The following is a 22,658-nucleotide window of genomic DNA, read 5'->3' as shown; positions in this document are numbered from 1 at the left end:
CCAAGAATGCAGATGACAAACTTTCCAAAACATTGCCACCGGATGGACACTAGCTATTTGAATGCGAAAAACCCATCCTGGGATCCCATCGGACAAAAAAAGTGCGTGGGTGCAATCGTTAAGGTATATCTGCTCTAAAAAAAACAAACAAACAAAAAAAACAACAACACCTGCATGCTCGACAGAAATACCGAGGCGAGCATCTGGTTTCTGCCTAAACTATGCAGACAACGATTTGAAATATTTACTCAAACTGTTATACCTATAAATGGCTGTGGTTTCATCAGCTGCCACTATCAACAGCAGAGGGGCGCCTTTTGGGTTTTTTGTGGATTACTCTAAGAGCATGATGATAAGATATCATAATTAAATATTTTTTTTTTTGCTCTGGCCGACAGCTGTAGGCTTCGTCCGTCAAACTACGCAAATATGTAAACGTTGCCTTACCTTATGAGCAATATACTCACCACTTCAGCTTCCTACCGCCCAAAGCGACCCCACCGAAGCGAATCGGCAAAGCCATGTGTGCGTGTGTGTATGTGTATGTGTGTGTGCATGTGTGCGTGCGTGCGTGTGCGTGCGTGGCTGTGCGTGGGTAAGAGTTGTGCGTTCGCTGCTTGGGCGCTAAGAAGTATTGTAGTGGGGCAGGGGCGCCATGTCTCAATAAAGCGTTTCATCTTTATAAGCCGTAATAGTGTCGGACGCCTCGTCAAACAGCTTAGCATTTCCCAGCCGCAAGCCCTAGCCCACTTCCTCTCAACTTCAGCAATGGGCTCATTGGTCTTCAGTCACCTTAACGTAGAGGTGCTTCAACAAAATACAAAGGGACGGCGCAACCTACCGACTGCACTTCATTTTCATTTCGTTGGCCCTTATCTCATCCGCACTGATGTTAGTGACGATGAAAATGAAGTGTAGTTGATAGTGTGCGCTTGTGTCTTGTGCCGTCCCTCTGTATTTTAGCCCCCCCGGGATGGTGCAAGGGTTAGGGCGCTCGATTGTTATACCCAAGGATGCGGAATCCCAGCCGCGGCGGCCGCTCTTCGATGGATGAGAAAAGCAAGGCACCCGTGTGCTGTGCGATGTCAGTGCACGTTAATGAACCCCAGGTGGTCGTATTTTCTGGGGCCCTCCACTAAGGCGTGTCTCATAGCCTGAATCGCTTTGGGACGTTAAACCCTACAAACCACAAACCAACCTTTGTATTACTTAGAGCACCGTTACGTTAAATTTACCTTACTTATGATTGATATCGGCCTGCCTCGTGGAGGAAGCATAGTCGCGTATGAACTTATCGTGTACGCATGAATGCTTTCTTTCATCTGTCTGATGAAAAAAAAAAAAAAGAAAACTGACGATGCACTCTGATAAAGGGCGCGGGCATCAGCATCCTTTTCACTTCACTGCAGTTGGAAGAAACTTGAACACTTTTTATTTTGCTTAGCATCTTAAGGAAACATGAGGCTTGTGCATTGTCTTTAAATCGACGCCACATAACTCGCACAGTGAACTGGGACGATTCGGAATTAGGCCGTTCACAGAATGCTCATACATCGTTTCACCGATAGCTTCCCATGTCCCATATGGTAGTCACGCCTGGTGGTCTTCTTTTAGCAATCTTGGCCATCTTGGGGATCATCGAAGATGATAACAAATGATCAGGTACAGTAGTGTTAAACAGGATGTGCAGCAAAACTGCGGGCTTTATTAAGCAGTTTTGCATGCCAGCCAGTAATAGACTGTTTCCGACGATTACGAAAACTACCTCCTCACTTGAAACGTCACTACAAATGACTGTTGTGGCGAGGCTGTTGTCTATGCCGAGATAAAGGTATGCCGAAACGATGCTAGGTTTTCACACACCGCGTTTCTAAGATTCGTGGTAAAATTTGTTTATATCGCGCAGTGCTTTCTTGCACTTTGATAGTGAGATTTTGTCATAGAGGATACTTTACGCAGCTAATTGTTATTTACACAAAAAGAAACGAGCTTTCGCAGCTATATAGCTTTTCCGATTTGTAGTCTGAATATTTTGTTGCTATAAAAAGTATGACAACATGGCTTGAATTGGTGTTGACGTTTGGGGAAAAAATAAATGACATGTGTAACAACCTGGCATTACCCCACAACGCTTGTCTTTGCGTTATGTTCACCAGCAGTTTCTCCACTTGTTACGCAGCTCACTTGAAACGTATACGCTGGCACAGCTGGACAGCCAAGACTGGCTACACTGTTTTAAGGGACCAGACACCAGCGCTCTCTTTACCGCTCCGCTGGAGCTGCTTAGACGACAAAGTTACTATAATGACTATACAATCTAGATAGCTACTGTTAGCAGCTGTCTCTCAAGTGAGGACGCAGTTAGAGTGAAGAGCTTAGGTGCTGAAACTTGTGCTAAATAACCGGGTTGCCAATTTGCAGTGCTTTTGAGGGCTGCACCGTGTGGCAGTAGCATAAGTGTACACCGAAGAGTAGCCGGTGGCATTTGTACTCGAGTCTCTTCATGGCGTACCAGAGGTCGTTCATCTCCTCTGAAGTAACGTGGTGACCATATATGGACTTCTTGTAGTCGCACAATGACGTCAGCCTCTCATATTGCATGCCATCCAGGTGCACCCTAGAAACCCCGGCACGTTCGGCACACATTCCGGTGAGATACATGTCCTCCATGCGGAAAGGCTTGACGTGACCGGTAGCCCTGTACAGCAGGTCAACGACGCGGCCACCGACGACGTACATGCCACCTTGGATAAAGACTGGGACAACATCTGCGGATAATTCTTCGTAAGGTATGTACCACTTGTGGTCAGGGCTGCGCTCGGCCACGTAGCGGTGCAGAACCTGGCCATAGATGGCGTCCTCAGCTTGCCCGTGCATGGCTCGGTAAAAATTGCCGAGATTCGGCAGGCTGTCATCGTCAATCTTCACAACGAACCGGGCCTGAGGACAGTGAAGTGTCGCCCAGCGAAGCATCATGACAGTCTTGAGCGTTAGGTTACGATAAGAGTCTTTGAAATCCTCTTGCACGATATCGCCGTGTTGCTCTGACTCGAAGACTATGGCATTCTGCAGATGTGCGTGGACGGGCTTGCCGAAAATGAAAATCAGCCTGTTTGCGGATGATGCTCTTACGTCTTTCCCCCATGTATGTCTGATAACAGTACGGGCTTTTGCGTACTCTGCTGCTGAGAAGACAACGAAGAGGTAGTCTATAGGTACACCAGCGGGGCACACATATTCCGGGTTAATGAGATACTTGTAGGGCTTGTTGAAGGTACGCTTAGCTGGTAAGACTTCTTGTACGAAGTTCGTGTCTGAGAACCACATGCGGGGCTCTTCGTGAAACGATGCGCTCATGAGGGGCACGAGTAAACGGACGAAGACGTAAGCACCCATCGTCAGCAGTGCAGCGCAGGCCACCATTTTGATGCGACACTGGAACCATCTTGCAGGTTGCAGCGGAAATATCTGTAAGCGAAAAGTAACAGCAATATTAGTGTTATTAGCAATATCAACGTCTTGAGTTCAAGCTAGATTTAATACTAGATAACTCTAAGTTTATTGGTCCTACAAATACACTATGAGTTACCTTTGCGCTGTTAATTGTATATATACACATATATATATATATATATATATATATATATATATATATATATATATATATATATATATATATATATATCGATCTAAACCAAAATAGGTTTAGATCGACAGGTGGGGTATTGCATTTGCTACAGTGTTCACAAGAGCTTCAGGATCTCTCAGACGCCTTGAATGTGCCGTTTGGAGATACCTAGAACGCATTTTACAGCCTGTGGTAATGAGCTTAAAGTGCTCATGGTTTATAGATCCGCCCGCATTAGGAATACGAAATGTCACACATTTGCGCTCAGAAAACTGACAACGATGGAATAAATTGGCAGTTAATGTATACAAAGTGTTACATGTATGAATATACTTTTCTCACACTGAACACACCAAGAAAAGGAACCGGAGCCGCTTCTTCAGAGGGCTCAACCGAAGTGGCACCCACAAGAGAGATGTACTGAAGCCCTATGTTCATTACATACTATGTAGAAAAACAAAAACTTTTCAGCCGTCACAACATATTCTTTTCTGTATTTTGGCATATTTACGTAGGAACAAAAACCATTTTGTGGTAACAATGTTCTGTATGCACTAACAGATATGCATCACCAGAAGCATTAAGAAAGATGTCAGGCAAGGAGCCACGATCTCCCCAGTGCTATTTACAACTTAGATATTATATTCAAGTACATGAAATAGGAGCAGTTAGGCATCAGGGTTGATGGAGAATACCTGAGTAATCTGTCATTTGCTGATGAAATTGCCTTGTTAAGTAACTCAATGGAAGAACTGCAACTAATGATAAATGATCTAGAGAAGAGAAGCAGAAATGTAGGCCTAAAAATAATATGCCGATGACTAAGCACAGCCTGGGAAAGGAACATCAGTTTAAAATAGGTAGCGAAGCTTTGGAAGTGGTAGACGAATATGTTTACTTAGGACAGGTAGTGACCGCAGATACGGACCCCGAAAGGGAAATAACTAGGAGAATAAGATTGCCATGGAGCGCACTTAAAAGGTACTCAAACATTATGACAAGCAGCTTACCGGTATCACTCGAGAGGAAAGTGTGTTGCATCCTACTGGTACTGACCTACGGGGCTGAAACATGGAGGTTAAAGAAAAGGGTTCTACTTAAGTTGAGGATAACGCAGAGGGCCATGGAACGGAAAATGGTAGGCTTAAAGTTAAGAGATAGGAAGCGTGCAGAGTGGGTCCGAGAAATAACTCAAGTGACTGATATTCTAGTCGAAATTAAGAACAAGAAATGGGCATGGGCAGGGCATGTAGTTCGAAGAGAGGATAACCTATGGTCTCTAAGAGTAACCAATTGGATTCCAAGAGAAAGTAAGCGTAGCAGAGGGCGGCAGAAAATTAGGTGGGTGGATGAGATTAAGACATTCGCAGGGGTAAAGTGGGTGCAGCTAGCACAGGACCGGGTTAATTGGGAGAAACAGGGAGATGCCTTCGCCCTGCAGTGGGTATAGTCCGGCTGATGATGGTGATGTTACCAGAAGGCTCAATAGCAGGCGTGTACTCGCTCAAAAGAAGACTCTGGGAAGCTATATGCCACATATGCGGGAAATAACCTCAAGCGTGATGTATATTCACAGATTTAAAACCTGCGCTAGATATTTTGGGAAGATTTTAACATCCCACCACCTACCAGTCTCTGGCACTAAAAATCACTGAGTTGATTTCATATGCTCATGACGGAGGTTACAGGATAAGGTTTCAATAGATCCGTGCACACTACGAGCTCAGAAGAAATCAGCGGGCCAATCCTGAAGCAAAGAGCGCCTTTAACAACGGTCTGCGAACAGTTGTGCCATTTTCTAGACCAGATACCACTTGCCAAGTATGAAACGTGTGACGGCGTCTTACTGGGTACGGACAGACGCCCGACATAGCCGACTGAAAACTAGATCCGACAATAATATTTTCTTTACCGCGCGCAATTCTGCGCCACAATGCATGCTTTCTGCATACACTGCGCTTAGGCGTATATAGATTCCGCGCGCATGTACGCATATTTAATTTGATGGGCGGGCTCCCAAGAGTGTTGCAACTGTGTCATAACTGAGACTGTGGATCATGTACTAAAGGTGTACCTGCTATAAGTACGCGAAAAGTTAATGCTAGCCGCTTGCTTAGAGCGTTTTGGCAGCAAACATTTCTCGGAGCACTTAATACTAGGCGCTTGGCCGGAGAACGGGAATGCTCCACAGGCATCTTCCCGCTTCTTGAGCGACACGTACGTTACTTGACTCGCAATCTTGATACCAGTTATCACGGATGTGTGTCTTTTCAGACCCCTCTTCACTACATCGTCACTCATCACAACTCTCTTTTTCCCCCTATCCCTCTTCTCCAGCACAGAGTTGCAGGCAAGATATTAAGATTTGTGATCGACCTCTCTAATTTTCCAGTAAAAATCCCACCTATGTGCGCTGGCGTGAGGACTACAGACGGCGCTACAGCATTCATCATGCCCCCCTGAAGCACCATCCGCTGCACGCCTCCGTACTCTACCCACTTAGGTGATGGACTCCCTATCCACTCCTGCCGTCTCCGACCCACCTATCCATTCCACCTACTCCCTCTAGAAGTGTACTCACCACAAATATCCGCACGGGCTCCTTCCAGAAAAATGCTTAGAAAGATTTCTAGAAACGACAGAGTGGCCGGCCGAAAAATGAAATGTCTGACCTTCCACTCTGTGCTGGGGAAGGGGAATAGAAAAAGGACAGTCGGAGTGGGTGACGTGTGGGGAGAAAAAGCGGGAAAATAAATGCAGCAATGGTAACCTGTATCGCAATCGCGAGTCCAGCCCCGTGTCGATAACACGTAGAGTAGGAGCATACATTGAAGTTTTAAAAACACTGCAGTAACAATCAAAGATAAAGCCAGCATCTTATGTTTGGACAGTCGCACGAAATGGTCGAACGTTTACCAAGGCTTTTATTCTTCATTTTAGTTCTCGCAGTACGAGGTGCTTGTGGACGAAATGGGCACCGTATTGTACTCACTACAGGTAGATTCTATGAGAATCTCTCAGCGGACCAAAATGTTCAGCCTGTCCAAGCCTGTTTCGTTCATCATGCATTTCGCTACAAGCCGTGAGAGATGCTTGTATCCTTCAGTATGAGCCACCAATGGTCTACCATCACGCATGCTGACTGGGACCCTTGTCGTAGCCAGCGACAGTATCCGATGGATCATGTAGCAGGGCTGTTAAGGGAACTCAGGCTTTCTTCCACAACTAATGGTTAGAGACGATAGTTCCCCTCACCTTGAAGATATCGCAGGTAATGTAAATGTGTTGACAATAAGCTACCCCAAGGTAGCTATGGTCGATAACTGGTGATTGTTTCTAAAAGGGTGATGTATTTTATGAGCACAAAATATATAGTCTTTGGTTGCTTGCCTCCTACACAAAGCTTATCGATACAATACCAATCACATAACAGAAAAGAAAAAGAAAATGTGGGAGGGACAAAATGTAACTCCCTGTCGGTACGTGCAAGTGCCTCCATTTCACTCTCTTTCGTTTTGCTGAACATATTAAACCCTGGCTTGGACATGCCATGTGAGTAGTTTTCGTATCGCGTCTTTTCCAACAACAGGTGCACAGATCAATATAAGTGGCTGGATCCCCCCTTAATTTGTTTCTTTCCTATAAGCAGGGTTGTGGATCCACTAGAAACCTTCTAGACCACGTTTAAACGAGGCGTAGTTGTTCTTGGCGACTACACTCCACAACACCGCCGTCCTACGTTTAACAACGAGTGCGAGGAGTCGCTGGAGAAAGTTTTGATGTTGGGAAAGATTGACGGTTACCAGAAAAGGGGTAGGCAGCGAACGCGATGGTTAGATGGCATCCTAGAGGCGCTACGGATGAAGTTATGTGATGCTGCAAGATAGTGAGAGACCGGAAAGCGTGGCGTGATATGGTTCATAGAGTCACGAAGAGGCGGACACAACTGAATGACTGAACTGAACTGAACTGCTAGGTGCTTTACAAGTATGTACTATCTATGCCTGTGACTGTACTGTCGCACCCGGAAGTACGCGTGCGGGCAGGACTCCTAAGTGACGGCTGTCAAACGTTTCCCTCTGTAGTGCTCTCGCAGGCAGCCACGCGGTAGCGCGGGTTTCACCCCAGAGTAACTGCGTGGGCCATAACTTTGAAATTATTGCCGTTATACTGGCAGTTTTGACTGTAAAAATATATGAAGCCTTGCCACTCTGACTAGGAAGAAGCGAGAAAATCGAGGAAAGAGCGGTCACAAAAACGTAAAGAGAAAATATAACAGGAAATGAATGGGATCAACGACACCGACAAGGTCTCATGTGGTCTGGTAGTAGCAATATTTGCTATTTCCGTACCGTAAGCAAGAATTCACCGTTGCCCCCCCCCCCCCCCTTCTCTTCTCGCTTTTCTCTCCACACACAACTATACTATCTCGGCCGTGGCCATGTATGCTCACACACAGGCTGCCACGTATAGGTCGCACAGCCATCGAGATTCACATGCATATGGCGGTAGGCAGTCAAGAAGGCAAGGCATGTAGTGAGGACTGCAGAGGAAACATGTGACAAGTTTTACGCAAGAATTCACCGTTGCCCCCCCCCCCCCCCCCCCCTTTCTCTTCTCGCTTTTCTCTCCACACACAACTATACTGTCTCGGCCGTGGCCATGTATGCTCACACACAGGCTGCCGCGTATAGGTCGCACAGACATCGAGATTCACATGCATATGGCGGTAGGCAGTCAAGAAGGCAAGGCATGTAGTGAGGACTACAGAGGAAACATGTGACAAGTTTTATCATCGGCGATTGCTGCAGCGCAGACATACTTCCTGAAATCAAACGTGTAGTAAACGGTAGACTGGGAAAGGGAGGAGGTGCTCAAGTCCTATTCAAACAGCTTAATTTGAACGACGGCGCGAAATGGCCAGTTCTTTGCGACCCGGGTTGTTTTGATGGCAAGTAATTAGCCACTCACAGTATGCTGCAAAATAGCTGTACTACAGTTTAGGGTCGGGCTTCTTCTTCAGCTATATGTGAGGGTAATTTTTAAAGTTTCTTTGAAACCTGTCAACGCGGAGCGATCAAGGCGAGCATGGCCCCCAAGGAGCCGTGTTCATGCTGTAGCGACCCTGATTCTCAAGGGCGGCGCTCTCGTGGCTCCGCAGCATTGACGCTGCATAAATGCGAGTGCCAGTATTGTTTGAAAGAAGAAAGACCTGACTGCTGCGCCCAATACTAACTGCCGACAAATGCACATCTGTAACTTTCGCTTCCGGATATCTCTGAAAGTAGCGGGTGTGTTCTGAACGATTCAATGCTACTATCAGCGCCGTATACAGAGCTTTTCCCATTATGGTCCATGCTTAACTTTAGCAGTGTACTATGAAAAGGTTCCAAGCGGTACGCGTATTTTTTTTTTTATCGAATATAAAGTTTAGAATGAAGATGCGGCGAGTTTGTACACTGCTTGCTTACATAGTCATGCTTAAAACGTTTTAAGCATGACTATGTAAGCAAGCAGTGTGCAAACTGGTGGTGGTTACGATGGTGGTTTTTTCACGAAACTCAGATGGATCAAGCTGTTCAGGAGGAACTCGCAGCGGAGCTTTGTTGTCCTCTAAACTGATGGAGCGTCGGGGAGTAAGCAAGGACCAAGACAGCGGCCAAGTTCTTCGTCTTGGGGCACAACACGCTTGCTCGTCGGTGGCTGTAGTGATGACGATTAGCGGTTTACAATATATATATATATATATATATATATATATATATATATATATATATATATATATATATATATATATATATATATATATATATATATATATATATATATATATATATATATATTTATATATTGGCAATAGATGTTTCTTTAATGGCAATAAGAAGTAAAGTACACAATAATATGCTGAAGAGAGCAAAAAAATAGACAAAGGTTTAACATTGCTAACCCTAAGCAACCAAAGCGAAAGTGGCGACACTTTTCGCTCCACCTGCCTCTCTTCATCTTTGCGCGGCACCATCTCGCCCAGCTAACCCACAGGATGATCGGATTCGGTTTGCCGTCTTCGCAACCTCTTAGACGAAGACAATACACGAGGCGGCTCGCCTGGATAATCCATGAAGACTGCTGCGGTTAAATAGACGAGAGCTGTTGTGATCCGTTGGCACCGGCTAAGACCACTTAACCAGCATTGAAGGTCCCTGGTTCGCTCCCGGATTTCGGCAGCAACAGATACGGCGGAAGCAAATAAGAACGCAACCAGGTGGCCTGTGCCACTTATGTAAGCATCTGCCCGAGCCCATGCGTAAGCGCGCTAGCATAGGCGCTAGCTCGGACCAAGGCGGCGCTTTGTCTTAATTTTCAACAGCAGTGGATGCTATCTAGACCAACGCTACTAGATAACGTTGATCTGGACAGAACGAGCGCCGTGGCTCCAGCGTAGCTGTGGCTGATTGACGACATGGTTCTCACGTGACTAGCCAGAGGCGAGCGCGCGGTTACCTCGGTTTCGGCAGTGGCGCCGCCGCTGGCGACGGCGGCTGAGTGACATCATAACTGCTGTTTGGTTTCTTTTCGGTTTAAGGTCAAACACGCGCACACGACGAAGAAGCTGCGGAGGGTAGTAGTGAAAGCTTTCGCTTTAAAAAAGAATGAGTGAATATTATTTTTTGGCCCGCACCTCCTTCAGGTACCAGTTGAAGCGGCCAGCAAAGTCACAGGAAGGCCACCACTGCATTGCGCGAGATACGACGACAGCTGTTGAGGTAGCTATGTGCTCTTTCGTTGTTTGTTGCATTGCGAATATGGATCTGGCTCCCTGCATGCGTGCAGCATTCCGACAATGGCGCTTTGCCTCGGCTGCGTCTGCGGGCATTGCCCCAATCAACGTTACTAGATACTCTAGTAACGTTGGCCCCGATAGCGTTGCTCTAAATGGTCCTCAAGTGCCGGCACCTACGATTTTCCAGAATTTGTTTTAAAGCATGAGGTGGTTATAAGATGCACTCGTCCACAAATCTCATGTGGCGAATACATACCATGTGTAGCTGTTGCCGCAGTAAAGTGCCATCCGTGAGCGTAACTGGTATTTTCTCCTCCCACAAATTCCTTAACCATCGTGTTGGACGTGCGGCCTTTAAGCGCAGTCGATTGCTTCTAAAGACATTGCGTATTCAAGGAGCCAGCGTTTAAGTATAGCGATGCTTTTAGCGCCAGTTGTTTTCGCAAACGAAACGCCTGGTCCCGATTGCTCCATTTGAAAAACATTGAGTATGCACAAAGCTCAAATACATTGCTATAGCTGGATACACAAGCATCAAGTAAAACAGGTGAAAGAGGTAATTATGATGTTCTGTTAATAGACAAGATAGATAAATAATAGATAAGATTACATTTTAGATGAGGCGTACCTAAACATGGTTCAGAGATTTAATTTCAAACTGACATGAACTGAAAAACTCTATGGGCGTTTCTATATAGAGTGAAACTGATGCTCAGAAGAATCTGATTGTGTATGAATTCAAATGATTTCCAATACACATAGACGTTTGTGCTCTGATACAAAGTGGTTATGAAAGAGAAGATTGTTAACCTCCGTTTAATTTGCAGTGTTTGAGGATGATAAAGAAAGAAACCTTGTCACACACCCTGTGAAAGAGCCTTCCTGTTTGTCGACAGTAAATGTACAAAATATCCTTCTGATTTCAGGAAACTACACTGTGGTCATGTATAACCACGTATACTTTACTTGTGTCACTGACCTAGCAAACCAAGGCTAGCAAACGTGGGGTTATTGTTGTGGAAGCAGATTGCGTGAGCATACTGAACAATAAAATGCGGACGGACAGACAGGTGTGACCTCACATGGGAAATGGCTTTAGGTGATGAACGTACGCGGTGCTAATATATACTTTACCCCAGAGTCAAGGAACTCTAGGTCGCTTTACAACAGGAATTACATTCCAGGCATCCTGCGGGCAGAAACTTGTCATTAACGTTTCAAGCAGCACTTTAAACCCATTGCATTTTTTAGGACCACCTGCAGAGATTTGCGACAGCAAGTTTACGAAAGACTGGCGTTACCGAGGATTTCGAAATGATAACCCTATTCTTAACGATCACGAGTCAAGCTTTCTTGGCGGAAAATATTAAAGAAGTTTACTGTTTTTTTTTATTCTCCGCCTAGTTGTACTTTCCTCTGGTTTTTCATTTGCTGACGACAGTTTTCTTTGCGTAGCAACATTGAGCCCCTCTCTCAATTGTGCCACTTTGTTCTGCAGCATTCAAATTTCACGGTCAAGCTAATTGCAATATGAACCTTTCACGTATTGCACAGGCCAACAAGCTGCGCAGGTAAGAAAATCTGGCCAACCTTCAAAAGTTACTTCTAGCCAGAAAGAAAAGGGTAAGCTGCAGTGAAAATTCACTGCTGAGTGCTGTCTCGTCATGTCTGAGGTGTCCGTGCCCGTGTAACAATTGTTTATCACTCAGGTTCAACTAGTTCGCTGTACTGGCAGATACCGCCAGGTGAATGCGACATTTCTATTACGCACGCGGTCACTTAATGCAAGCCTCCTAGTGACCCTAAATCAGCAATTCCGCTTTTCCCAGCTCCGCAAAACGTAAAAAAAAAAAGATGCGCAAAAGATTGGTAACATAAGAAGGAGCGCAGCATACACTGAAGATGCAGCGCTGTCCTCAAGATTATAAGAACGTCTCCAGAGATTGCAGCCGCTAAGCCAAAAGTTCCTTGTGCCACCCGAGAATGCTTTCCGAAGGCACATAGCAGACAATCTTGACAGAATTTTTAGAAGACGAGCTAAAAATGGTCATAAATGGCTGTAAGATGCGGCATTTGCAGCACACAACGCGCTTTCACATGGTTGTCCCAACAATAACGCTTCTTTCGCTTGAGTGTGATGGGCTCGTGCGGGGACCGAGGCGGGCCTGGGAGGTCCGAATTCCTCAGCACAATAAAGTTTCTCTCTCTCTCTCCTACTCCTCTTGCCTGTTTATGAAACAGCTACTTTCGCTTTGCCCGCTGTGCCTCCTAGCTGGCCGTGTTTGCCTGCGCTCGTCTCTGCTCATTCTCAGCCCCTGTGCGGCCACTGAAGTGAGTAGTTAGGTCGACACCGCTGACGGAAGAATCCGTTGCAAAAAAAAAAAAAAAAATGTCACTCAGCTGGCATTAGACTGAACAGCGGACGAACATTACCCGGTAGTGCGTTAACTGCGAGGTATTAAATGCTACGCGAGCAGCCGTAACTTGAGGCAGTTCGGATTTTATGGGATCCGGTGAAGCCCTAAAGAGCACGAGCAGGCGCTCGCATTCGAAGCAGTCGTTTAGTCCCGCCGTCCTGCGCTGTGCACGATTTCCGTTGCCCTAATTCTTTCAGAGTAATCTTTACAAAAAAAAAAAAAAGTCTGTACCACTCAGACAGAGAGAGAACAACTTTTATTTAAAATGCCTGCAGAATCGGTTAGGCTGCCTCCAAGCAGGGAGGACAAGCTTTTACCGCGACGCGGCCACTACGTCAGTCTCGTGCGTTGTGCTCCTTGAGGTCCTGTTACGTCCCTCGCTACTTCCGCGGGTTCGAGAGGGCCGCCGCCCCCTTCTTGGGGGTGCTGCCCCCCCTCTCCTCGGTTTCGCTCGGTCGCTGCCTCTCTAGAGCTGCCGAGACCTGCTGGACGGCCTTGAGTTGTGTCTCTTGATCACAGCTCCTCGTTGCAGCCTCTAGCTGCGGCGGGATCGTCGTCTTCTCGGTGGCTTCGCGCGGATTTACGCTACAGTCCCAAAGGATCTGAGCCGCGGTGGCTCTCTCCTTCGCGCACAGTCTACACATGTCGCTCGCGTGCACACTCGGACACATGTGCTTAGCTAGCACCGGGGTGAGCAGGGACCCCGTCTGTAACTGTCTGTATAACACTGCCTCCTTCCGGGTAAGCCCCGGGTGAGGCGGCGGCATAGTCTGTCTCTTCAGTCTGTACCATTTCACTATTTCGTTGAAGGTGGTCATCTTGTCCTTGGCACTGCGCCGCGACCAAGACTCCGAGTCGGCCGTGCTTGCAGCCGCGCGGTTGGTTAGTCCTCGCGCGGCCGAGTTGGCCGTCTCGTTGTGGTTCACGTTTCCGCGTTCCGACACGTCACTGCCCATGTGGGCCGGAAACCACTTGATCACCACAGGACTTTTGCGTCCGATGTCTTCGGCCTTGCGCAGTATGCGCGTGGCCTCACTACATACCCTACCCTTGGCGTAGTTCTTCACTGCCGTTCTAGAGTCACACAACACTGTAGTGCATCCGGGGTCGGAAACGGCCAAGGCGATGGCCACCTCCTCCGCCCGGTGCGCTTCTCGAGTCCGGACGCTCACCGCGGTCTTCGTTGCACCCGTCGATGCCCCGACAACCACCGCCGCGTATGCGTCGGTGTTCCCTCGATACTCCGCCGCGTCCATGTAGGCGGCGCCTTCTTCTCTGGCGTGGAGGTCTACGAGAGCCCTGGCCCTCGCCAACCTCCGCTCCCTGTTGTGCTCGGGGTTCACGTTCTTCGGGATCGGGAAGACCCTGAGCTTTCTGTTGATGCTATCTGGTATAGGTACGTCTTTCTGCTGCTTGCCTTCCCTCGGTTCGAGGCCAAGGTCCCGCAGTATCTGTCTTCCGGTCCTCGTTTCAGAGAGACGCTCGAGTTGCGCCGTTCTCTGTGCTTCGGCTATTTCGTCCAGCGTGTTGTGGACTCCTAGCGCCATGAATTTTTCGGTGCTCGTGCCCCCGAGGAGACCGAGTGCCGCCTTATACGCCTTGCGTATGGTGGCGTCTATCTTGTTACGTTCACTCGGCCTCCAGTTGTGGAAGGCCGCCACGTACGTTATGTGGCTAACTGCGAAGGATTGAACGAGCCTAGTCAGGCTCTCCTCCTTCATCCCCGCTTTTCTGTTGGACACCCTCTTGATGAGTCTCATTGCCGCAACCGCTTTGCCCGCGAGCTTGTTGACCGTTTCACCGTTGGCTCGGTTTCGCTGGATGAGCAGCCCGAGTACTCGAATCTTTTCGACCTCCGGTATTAGTTGTCCTTCCGCCGTCTTGACCGTGATCTTGGGACGCTCGTACTTGACTTCCATATTCTTTCTTTTCCTGCCCGATCCTTTCGGGGGAATCACCAGCAGTTCTGACTTGGCCGGAGAGCAAACGAGTCCAGACCCGTCCAGCTGCTCCTCGATGGCGTTGACCGCTTCTTGCAGCGTTGTCTCGATGTGTCCGTCGCTTCCTCCCGGTACCCATAGCGTAACGTCGTCGGCGTAGATGGTGTGCCGGACTCCCGCTACTCTTTCTGGCCGGGTGGCCACCCCGATCATCACGAGGTTGAAGAGTAGCGGGGAGATTACCGACCCCTGCGGAGTTCCGACGCTGCCCAGCTTCTTCTCTTCGAGCTGCAGGTCTCCCGCACAGATTTCGGTGGTCCGTTCCGTCAGGAAGTCGATGTACTGGTATGTCCTCCTGCCCATGTTTAGCCTGGATACTTGGGCCAGGATAGCCGAGTGCCTCACTTTATCCAAAGGCGCTCTGCAAGTCCAGCCCGAGTACGGCTCTGTTGTCCTTGGTGCCCGTCGTATCGTCGATGATCTCGTTCTTCAGTAAGATCATGGCGTCTTGCGTCCCGAGTTTGTTCCGAAACCCGATGATGGAATTTGGGTAAAACTCCGATTCTTCCAGGTAACGCTGCCACCTGTTCATGAGTACGTGCTCGAGGACCTTTCCCACGCACGAAGTGAGCGAGATCGGCCTGAGGTTCTCTATGTTGGGCGGCCTGCCAGGCTTGGGGATGAGGATCGTCTTGGCTGCTTTCCATTGCTTGGGTAGCCTTCCTTCTTGCCAGCACTTGTTGTAGAAGTTCGTGAGCGTTTCGATGGCCGCTTCGTTGAGGTTCTTGAGCGCTCTGTTGGTCACTCGATCGGGACCCGCGGCAAACCTTCCATTGAGATCCTGCAGGGCAACTCTGACTTCCCAGGTCTGGATGTCGCGATCTAGCGTCTCGTTCTCTTTGCCTTGGTAATCCGGGTGTGTTTCCGTGGGAGTGGTCGGCAGGTACTTGGCGTCCAAGCGCCGCTTGACCTCGTCTTCCCCGTGTTCGCAGATTGCCTTGTGTAGGATCCTGGCCAGGTTGTTGTGTTGGTGGCCCTTGGTCTTGGTTTCGTCGAGGAGGTTCCGCAGCATGTTCTACGTCTTGCCCTTGTGCATCTGTCCGTCGGATTCGTTGCAGGCCTCGTTCCACTGTTGGGTGCATAGCACCCTGCAGTGGACCTCGATCTGCCTGTTGAGCTCGGCGATCTTCTTCCTTAGACTTCGGTTGGTTCGTCGCTTCTGCCACCTCGCCTTTATGGACTGCTTGGCTTCTATCAGGTGGGCCAGCCGACTGTCCATCTTGTCTATCCGTTCGTCCGTCTCTAGCTCTTTGGTGGCTCCTTCCGTCATCTCAACGACGTTGGCCGCCCATTGCTCGATGTCCGTAATGTCCACTTGCACCGCGGATAGCGCCTTTCGAAAGGCGTCCCAGTCCGTAATGCGATGCTTCCTTATGCCGGTGTTGCCTTGGCCTTCGAGCGGTACGACGACCTCCACGATGTAGTGATCGCTGCCCAGCTCTTGGCCCGTGTTTCTCCATTTCGCTTCTCTTGATCCTCCGTCAGTTTTGACGAAGGTAAGGTCCGGAGTTGTGTCTCTCGTAACAGATGTGCCGATCCTGGTGGGAAAGGCCGGATCCGTGATTAGGTTCAGTCCGACGTCGGTGGCGTCTTGCATCAGCTCTCTCCCCTTGACCGTCGTTCTGTGGTAGCCCCAGTCTTGGCTCGGAGCGTTAAAGTCTCCGCACACTACGAGCGTATTGCTCCCCGCGACTGAAGTTGCCTTGTGGAGCAGTGCCTTGAATTTCTGTTGTCCGTGGGACGGATTGCTGTAGACGTTCACCAGGAAAGTGCTCTCCTTCCTCTTCTTGCCCGTGATTACTTCCACCGTGCAGTGTTCGATGGCGCTTCTGCCGATCATTTCGTGTTCCACGAAGGTGATCCCTTTCCTAACGAAGGTGCAGACCCCTCTGCCCTTGCCCTTGGACGTGTCCCTTTTGCTCGGCGGGCTGTCGTGCGACCGGTAGCCCGGCAGTCTCGGCGTCTCTTCGCTGTGTGTTTCTTGAATCATTATGACGTCTGGTTTCCTCGTTAGTTGCTGCAAGTGTTGCTGCAGCACCGCTCTCTTGCCGGTAAAGCCGTTGCAGTTCCAGTGCCAGACCAAGAGGTCTCTCACTGGTGGTGTGGATGTTGCTGTACGTGCTGTCCCGTCCATGATTGCTGCAGTTTGGCGATGATCTGTGCTTCCATACCTTCTATTTGTGCCTGTATCTGCGTCTGCAGCTGTGCTTGCGTTTGCGCCATCATGTTCTGAATCGTGCTCTGTATGTTCGTTGTCATCTGCTGAACCGTTTGCGCGAGCGCAGTAAGGCTTTCGTTGGTTACCTTGCTGATCGCCTCGAGACGGTCGAGTCTGTCGTCCTGTTTTTCGATTCTCTCCATTGTCTTTCGTTCCTTGGCGCCCTCTATGGCTCTCCTCTTGGGAGCCGGTCCCGCCGCTTTCGTGGCTCTCAGGTCCACCTCTACCTCTGGTTCGTCCTCGGTTATCTCTTCTTGTTTCCTCTCTTGTGCGGGCTTCGGCAGCAGCTGCTGCTTTTGCTGCATCGCAATTAATGTCGTTAGCTTCGCGTTGATTTCCTTGATGGTTGCGTCCTGTTCGGCGATTCTCTGCTTTAGCTTCTCGTTCTCGTCTCTTAGGGCTTTTATTACCACCCCGTTCTCTTCTTGGAACTTCTTCGTGGCGTTTTGCGCCGGTGGTTGTCTCTTCTCTGCCATGTTTGCCTTGACTGTTTCGGCCCAGGCGATTCTTTCCCCCGATTGCGACGGTCTTTGGCGGCTGGCGCTCCTGCCTCCCTTGCTGTTGTCCCTCTTGCGGCTGCTGTCGCGCTGCCTCGAATCTCCGCGGTCTCTCGGCAGACGGCTCTCGCAGCGGCGGAAGGCTTTTCGGATCCAGTTGTTGCTGCATGGCTTCCATCTTGCGTTCCCATTTCCGTTTTTTGAGCACATACGGCATCTTGTACTTGTTCTTGCATTCCCTCTCGCCCGTTGGATGCTGTCCCCCGCAGAGCCTGCACTTGGGCTTGCATTCGCGTTTGTGATCCTCGCTGGGGTTCGCGATTCCGCAGCCGAAGCATACTCTGGTGTTGGGATTCGGGCATACGTCTCTTCTATGGCCGATCTTGCCGCATTGCCTGCACACGTCAAAGTGCTTGCGGTAAAGCCCGCACCTGACTAATATCGAGCCATACTTGACGTAGTTCGGTACTTTCTCTCCTGCGGAGAGTACTATCACCGTGGTTGTATTGCCGATTCTGTGCGCCTCCACCGCTAGGGTGTTTCACGGGTTCACGATGTTTTCGGCTATCTCCTCCGAGGTGTCGTCTACGGCTATGCCTCGGATGACTCCCTTGACCGTTCCGTCCGGCGCCGTTCGGTAGGCGCTGACTTCGTATGTCCTGTCTCCTACGTTAAGGGTTTTGACCTTAGAGTACAGCGTGGCACGCCTCTCGTCCGGGGTGCTGACCACGATGATGTTTTGCTGCGCGTTCGTGCAGATGGTGTCTGCTTTGGCTTCTTCCTTCGTTACTCGAGAAGCCGTCATGACGGCCGACATAATTATTGAAACCTCAGTTCTCGCTACGTTGAGACCTCCCCGTGGTCTCATGACTATCTTAGTGTCTTCCTTCGGCATGTCCATCGGCATCCTCGCCGCTTTCGTTACCGAGGCTGCAACTCTCTTAGCAAAGCTGGCCCTAGTCTTTGGTCTAGGCTGGCGAGTAATGGCGGCGGACTCACCGTTTTCCTTGCCGGCCATGATCTGCTTGACGCGCTTGCTGGAGGCCGACCAGCCTTCGACTTCTTCCGGTGTAATGTCCTCTCCTTGAACTTCAATGCACGTACGCCCGCCGAGACTGCCGATGCTCGGTGCTGACGTCATGTTGTCTCCCATCGACGTGGCCACTTCCATTTCGGACGCCATCTTGGTCGTACTCGTCGCCGGGTTAGGCCTAGCGGCCGGGCCCGTCGCCACTGGTGGCCGTACTCGTGGTAGGCCGACGTTAGGCTTAGAGAAAAGTCCGCACCGCATCAGAGAAAAGTCCTCGTAAATCGGGAGAATCACGTACCGCTTGGTCAAAACTGGTACCTGTCGATGCCCCGCACCTTCGCGCACACTTTGGTACCAAATATATCGCGGTAACTGTAAATTAACACTGCGTTAATTGGCATAATAGCAGGGGCCGATGAGAAGCACGTCCCCTCCCGTCGGCGACCGCAGCGCCCTCCTATACCACTCACTGAAACCATTAGAACGTTAGACCTTATTTTTATAGGTAGTCGCTGCCTGATCATAAATTGACCTATTGATGAGTGCTACCAAGCGATCGAAAGATATCACGGTATTATCCTGTTCCTGAAATTAATTCACCTGAACAAAATTAATTCACCTGAACAGCAGCTTGGACATGTTGGCCATTCGTCTTCAGGTAACAGCGCAAAAAACATGGACGGGACACAGGAGCAAGAACACACAACGAGAGCTGAAAGTCAGCGCTCGTGTGTTCTTGCTCCTGTGTCCCATCCATGTTTTTTGCGCTGTTACCTGAAGACGAAAAACCCATTCGCATCACACAACGTAAACATCGCTACATAAAAAAGGCATCACTAGGATTGATCCGTTTTTATTATTCGCCTACGAAATCCTGTTAGTCTTATTTAAAAGAAATCGTATGCCTTATCTTCGGTCAACTTTTTTATAATTCTTGAATGGGACAGCGATTAACAAGTTTTGGCAGAGGCCCGAGGCAGGCCAGGAAGGCCTGGACTTCGCTATTAAAGGCTCAACTCTTTTTTTTTTTAATGAGGTTGTTGGGGTGCGGCAATTGGTGCGGCGCACTAGAAGTTAGTGACTCTTAAGCTACGCTTTTCCGGGATGATGGAGAGTGAGCGGGATACAGAGAAATTCTGGCCGCGGGATTATTTCCGTCCGCTTTCCGATCTTTCGTCTCGAAATTTCGCCTGACAGCGCGCAGTCGTTTGCTGTAGAAAAGAGTGGAGCAAGACGTGATGCTTTGTTACTTTGCTATATCTAACGCAAAAATGCGCTTTAAAATTATTCGAACATTCAACCGAAATGGACAGCCGCGTGTACACCGTAATTGAACTCAAAAGATAACGAGGCTGGTTCTTCAGATACCGAGGAAAAAATTTGCGTGTGTGAATACGAAATCAATGAAAACGGAGAAAATTTATGCAGGTCGCTTTATTCTGTTCATTGCCGGACAAAAAAAAAAATGGCCCTAGAATAATTTAAGCGTTTTATCTATGCAATTAGTTATACCCTGAAAACTTATGAAATTTAAAGGCTTGCCGCGCATTAACAAAAAAAAAAAAAAAAAAAACACAAATTGCTTCAGCGGTAACCTTCTCACTTAGTAAAACGCGACAAAGTTTTATCTCTCCGGTATTTAAAGTAGAAGTATTGTCACGTAGTGACGACAATGCCGGCGATAAAGGATCTGGATTGAAATTCACTTCAATAAACTCTTTATTTGGTTGACGTTCGCCTGTGAAAGAACTAAGCAATCGGCGGCGGCGATAGCAGCAAGCGTGCGCAGCGTGCGTCGATTTACGAATGCTTGTTTCACTCGCCAACGCTTAATTCAAAGGCGGCGAAGAACGATCTAGATAAAACCGCGAACGGTGACTAGCATACCCTAGAACATTGTAGAGGCGCGCGCGCATGTCTGGAAGATACACCTCGATGCATCTTCTGCAACTAAGGAAATGATAAAGGCGCGTCTCACGACAGCGAGCACGAACAAACCAAGAGTATATAATCGATCAGTGCGCTACAATCACAGTGATAAGGGCGCGTGTCGGCGGCTGATAAAAAACAACAAATAAAAATTTTGAATGGCTCGCTGCAATATGTTCGTGTTATTGCCTGCTACGAAGCTATGTCATTCGTTGTTTCTCCTTGTATGGTATTTTTAAAACACACGATGAAAACATCGTTCAAAATAGGCGCAAAAAAACAATCAGCCAGAAAGCTCTGAACAGCAAGAAGGCAGCACTGGTGACGCCAAGCATTGTGGTTTACCACAAGACACCCCACCCCCCTCTCGGAAAAAGAAAATGAAGGGATGGTAATGGAGGGCAGCACTGCACGAATACTATTTGGTCAACTAACCGGCATATATTCTTTAAGGCTACTATGAAAAGCAAGTTTTACAACGCAGTGGGGTGATGGAGGGAGATCAGCTCGGTGTGTCCAAACGTAGCGCGTACAACGTCGTGCGTTCAGGTATTCTCAGTCGAACAATAATGTACATTCTTTCGATATTGGAACCAAGCGAAAAGCTACAGATTCGACACTTAAACTTTCTGAGAGCACTGTGGTATCTATACTACAGAAATGCGAAAGCCTGAGCGTTGCTACTGCACTGGGTGCATCGCGTTTGTTATCATTGTCATTGTCACTAATTGCAGCGTCATTGTCATCGCTACTAATATCCTCACGGTAGACAAGCAGAAGTATGACACCCTTTTTACGATCCCGGGCGTGGCGTAGTTGGTTGAAGCGTTCGGCTGGGGATCCGAGGGATGGAGATCCGATTCCTGCTAGAGGCAGGATTTTTATTTATCAGATGACGTCATCAGGATGATTGACAGCTAGTTTCCCTCCTCATACCTCTGTTATTACCAAGTGGCACAACTCTCGCGTACGAGATTTTGTTTCATGAGCATAGAAAGTATTTCGTCTTAAACCGCAACGTTGCGAGAAGTCGGGATGTTCGAGAAAACAGCGAAGTCTAGCGAAGGCTGCTGAGCTACGAAATACGAAGCGAGTCATTGAACAAAACGATCCGACCATTGAGTATAAATGTAGTATTTATGCGAACAGGTTCGCAAAGGTCGCGTAGATGTGCTTTCATCCTAAGACTGAGTGATGTGTATACTTTATAGGGGCGTCACATTTCAAAACTTCGAATATTATTAGAGCGTAGCCATACTATTCGCACTGCAACCCCTAATGACATTCACTTACGCTTTCTGACATCGAGCCGCCGGAGTTGGCCTAGCGTGAGCGCTTCTGTTGGTGTTGTTTACTGAATCGCACATGGCGCATACCCACACAAAGGGATCGGCCAAGAATTGGGCCAAATAAATGAAATAAAATGAAATAAATGAAATGACCACACCCTTCATCCATCATAACATTCCTTTTATGCCCCGAGGCAATGAACTTCGCAAAAAAAAAAAAAAAGAATTGGGCCACTGCCGGCTTCTTCGTCTTCCTCGTCCATAGCACTACACCGGTCCACATAGCAATCGCCCCGATCGTGGACACAGATGCACGCCGCTCTGATACTACGTGGCTGGACGAGGGTTTCAGCAATTGTTTGGCCGGCGTTTGGCTGCTCAGTCTCGTCCTGGATCAGGTGCGTGCCGTTTCGAGTGCGTTAACGCTTCGTCGTAGGTGTCAGGCTGGGTCTGATCACTCAGACAGTATAGGTTGCCGAGAAGTAGTAGCGAAGAATACCCCTTCAATTTTTTTTACATATTTCATTATGCCTTGAGGCCATAAACAACGTTATTTAAAAAAAAAAGAAAGTTTGATCGACTCGAGGCAGATACCGACGAAGAGCGAGAAGTTCGCGTAGAGAAGAAACGGCACTATGATCGTGTAGCCATGATTAATAGAGCTTAAGTTCGAATAACTAGGTTTACCCGGGACAAGCCTCCGAATTTTTTGTTTTTTAATCCAACCGCCGTTTTTATGTTCACTGAGCCCAATCTCAAGGTGGTAGCAAATTTTCTGTGCATTTGTTTTTCAAGATTTTTGTGTATAACTAATGCGACGGCTTTCAGTTTTGTGTGGCCTCCTCCCGCTATCCCTCTCTTCATTTTGC

At 48.4% G+C, this 22,658-nt stretch overlaps 1 protein-coding gene and 1 long non-coding RNA gene across 2 annotated transcripts in view; one reads left to right on the top strand and one right to left on the bottom strand.

The window, feature by feature from the left end:
• Nucleotides 1-1,642: 1,642 nt before the first annotated feature.
• On the bottom strand, nucleotides 1,643-5,499 carry LOC146185265 (beta-1,3-galactosyltransferase 1-like). The gene is made up of 2 exons (XM_084607784.1): nucleotides 5,476-5,499; nucleotides 1,643-3,468 (listed from the first exon to the last, which is right to left on the bottom strand). Exons 1-2 carry the CDS (start codon nucleotides 5,497-5,499, stop codon nucleotides 2,395-2,397), a joined length of 1,098 nt encoding a protein of 365 aa, XP_084463910.1. The 3' UTR covers nucleotides 1,643-2,394.
• Nucleotides 5,500-10,160: 4,661 nt separating this feature from the next.
• LOC146185262 (uncharacterized) overlaps nucleotides 10,161-22,658 on the top strand; it is a 67,852-nt gene continuing 55,354 nt past the window's right edge. The window contains exons 1-2 of the long non-coding RNA XR_014707980.1: nucleotides 10,161-10,392; nucleotides 11,908-11,980. This is a non-coding gene — a long non-coding RNA (uncharacterized LOC146185262). The remainder of the gene's footprint in view (nucleotides 10,393-11,907; nucleotides 11,981-22,658) is intronic.

The sequence above is a fragment of the Amblyomma maculatum genome, chromosome 6, assembly GCF_055883805.1.
Source record: "Amblyomma maculatum isolate TAMU_Amacu chromosome 6, ASM5588380v1, whole genome shotgun sequence".
NCBI classification, from domain to species: domain Eukaryota; kingdom Metazoa; phylum Arthropoda; class Arachnida; order Ixodida; family Ixodidae; genus Amblyomma; species Amblyomma maculatum.
This window is presented reverse-complemented; position numbering and strand designations above follow the sequence as displayed.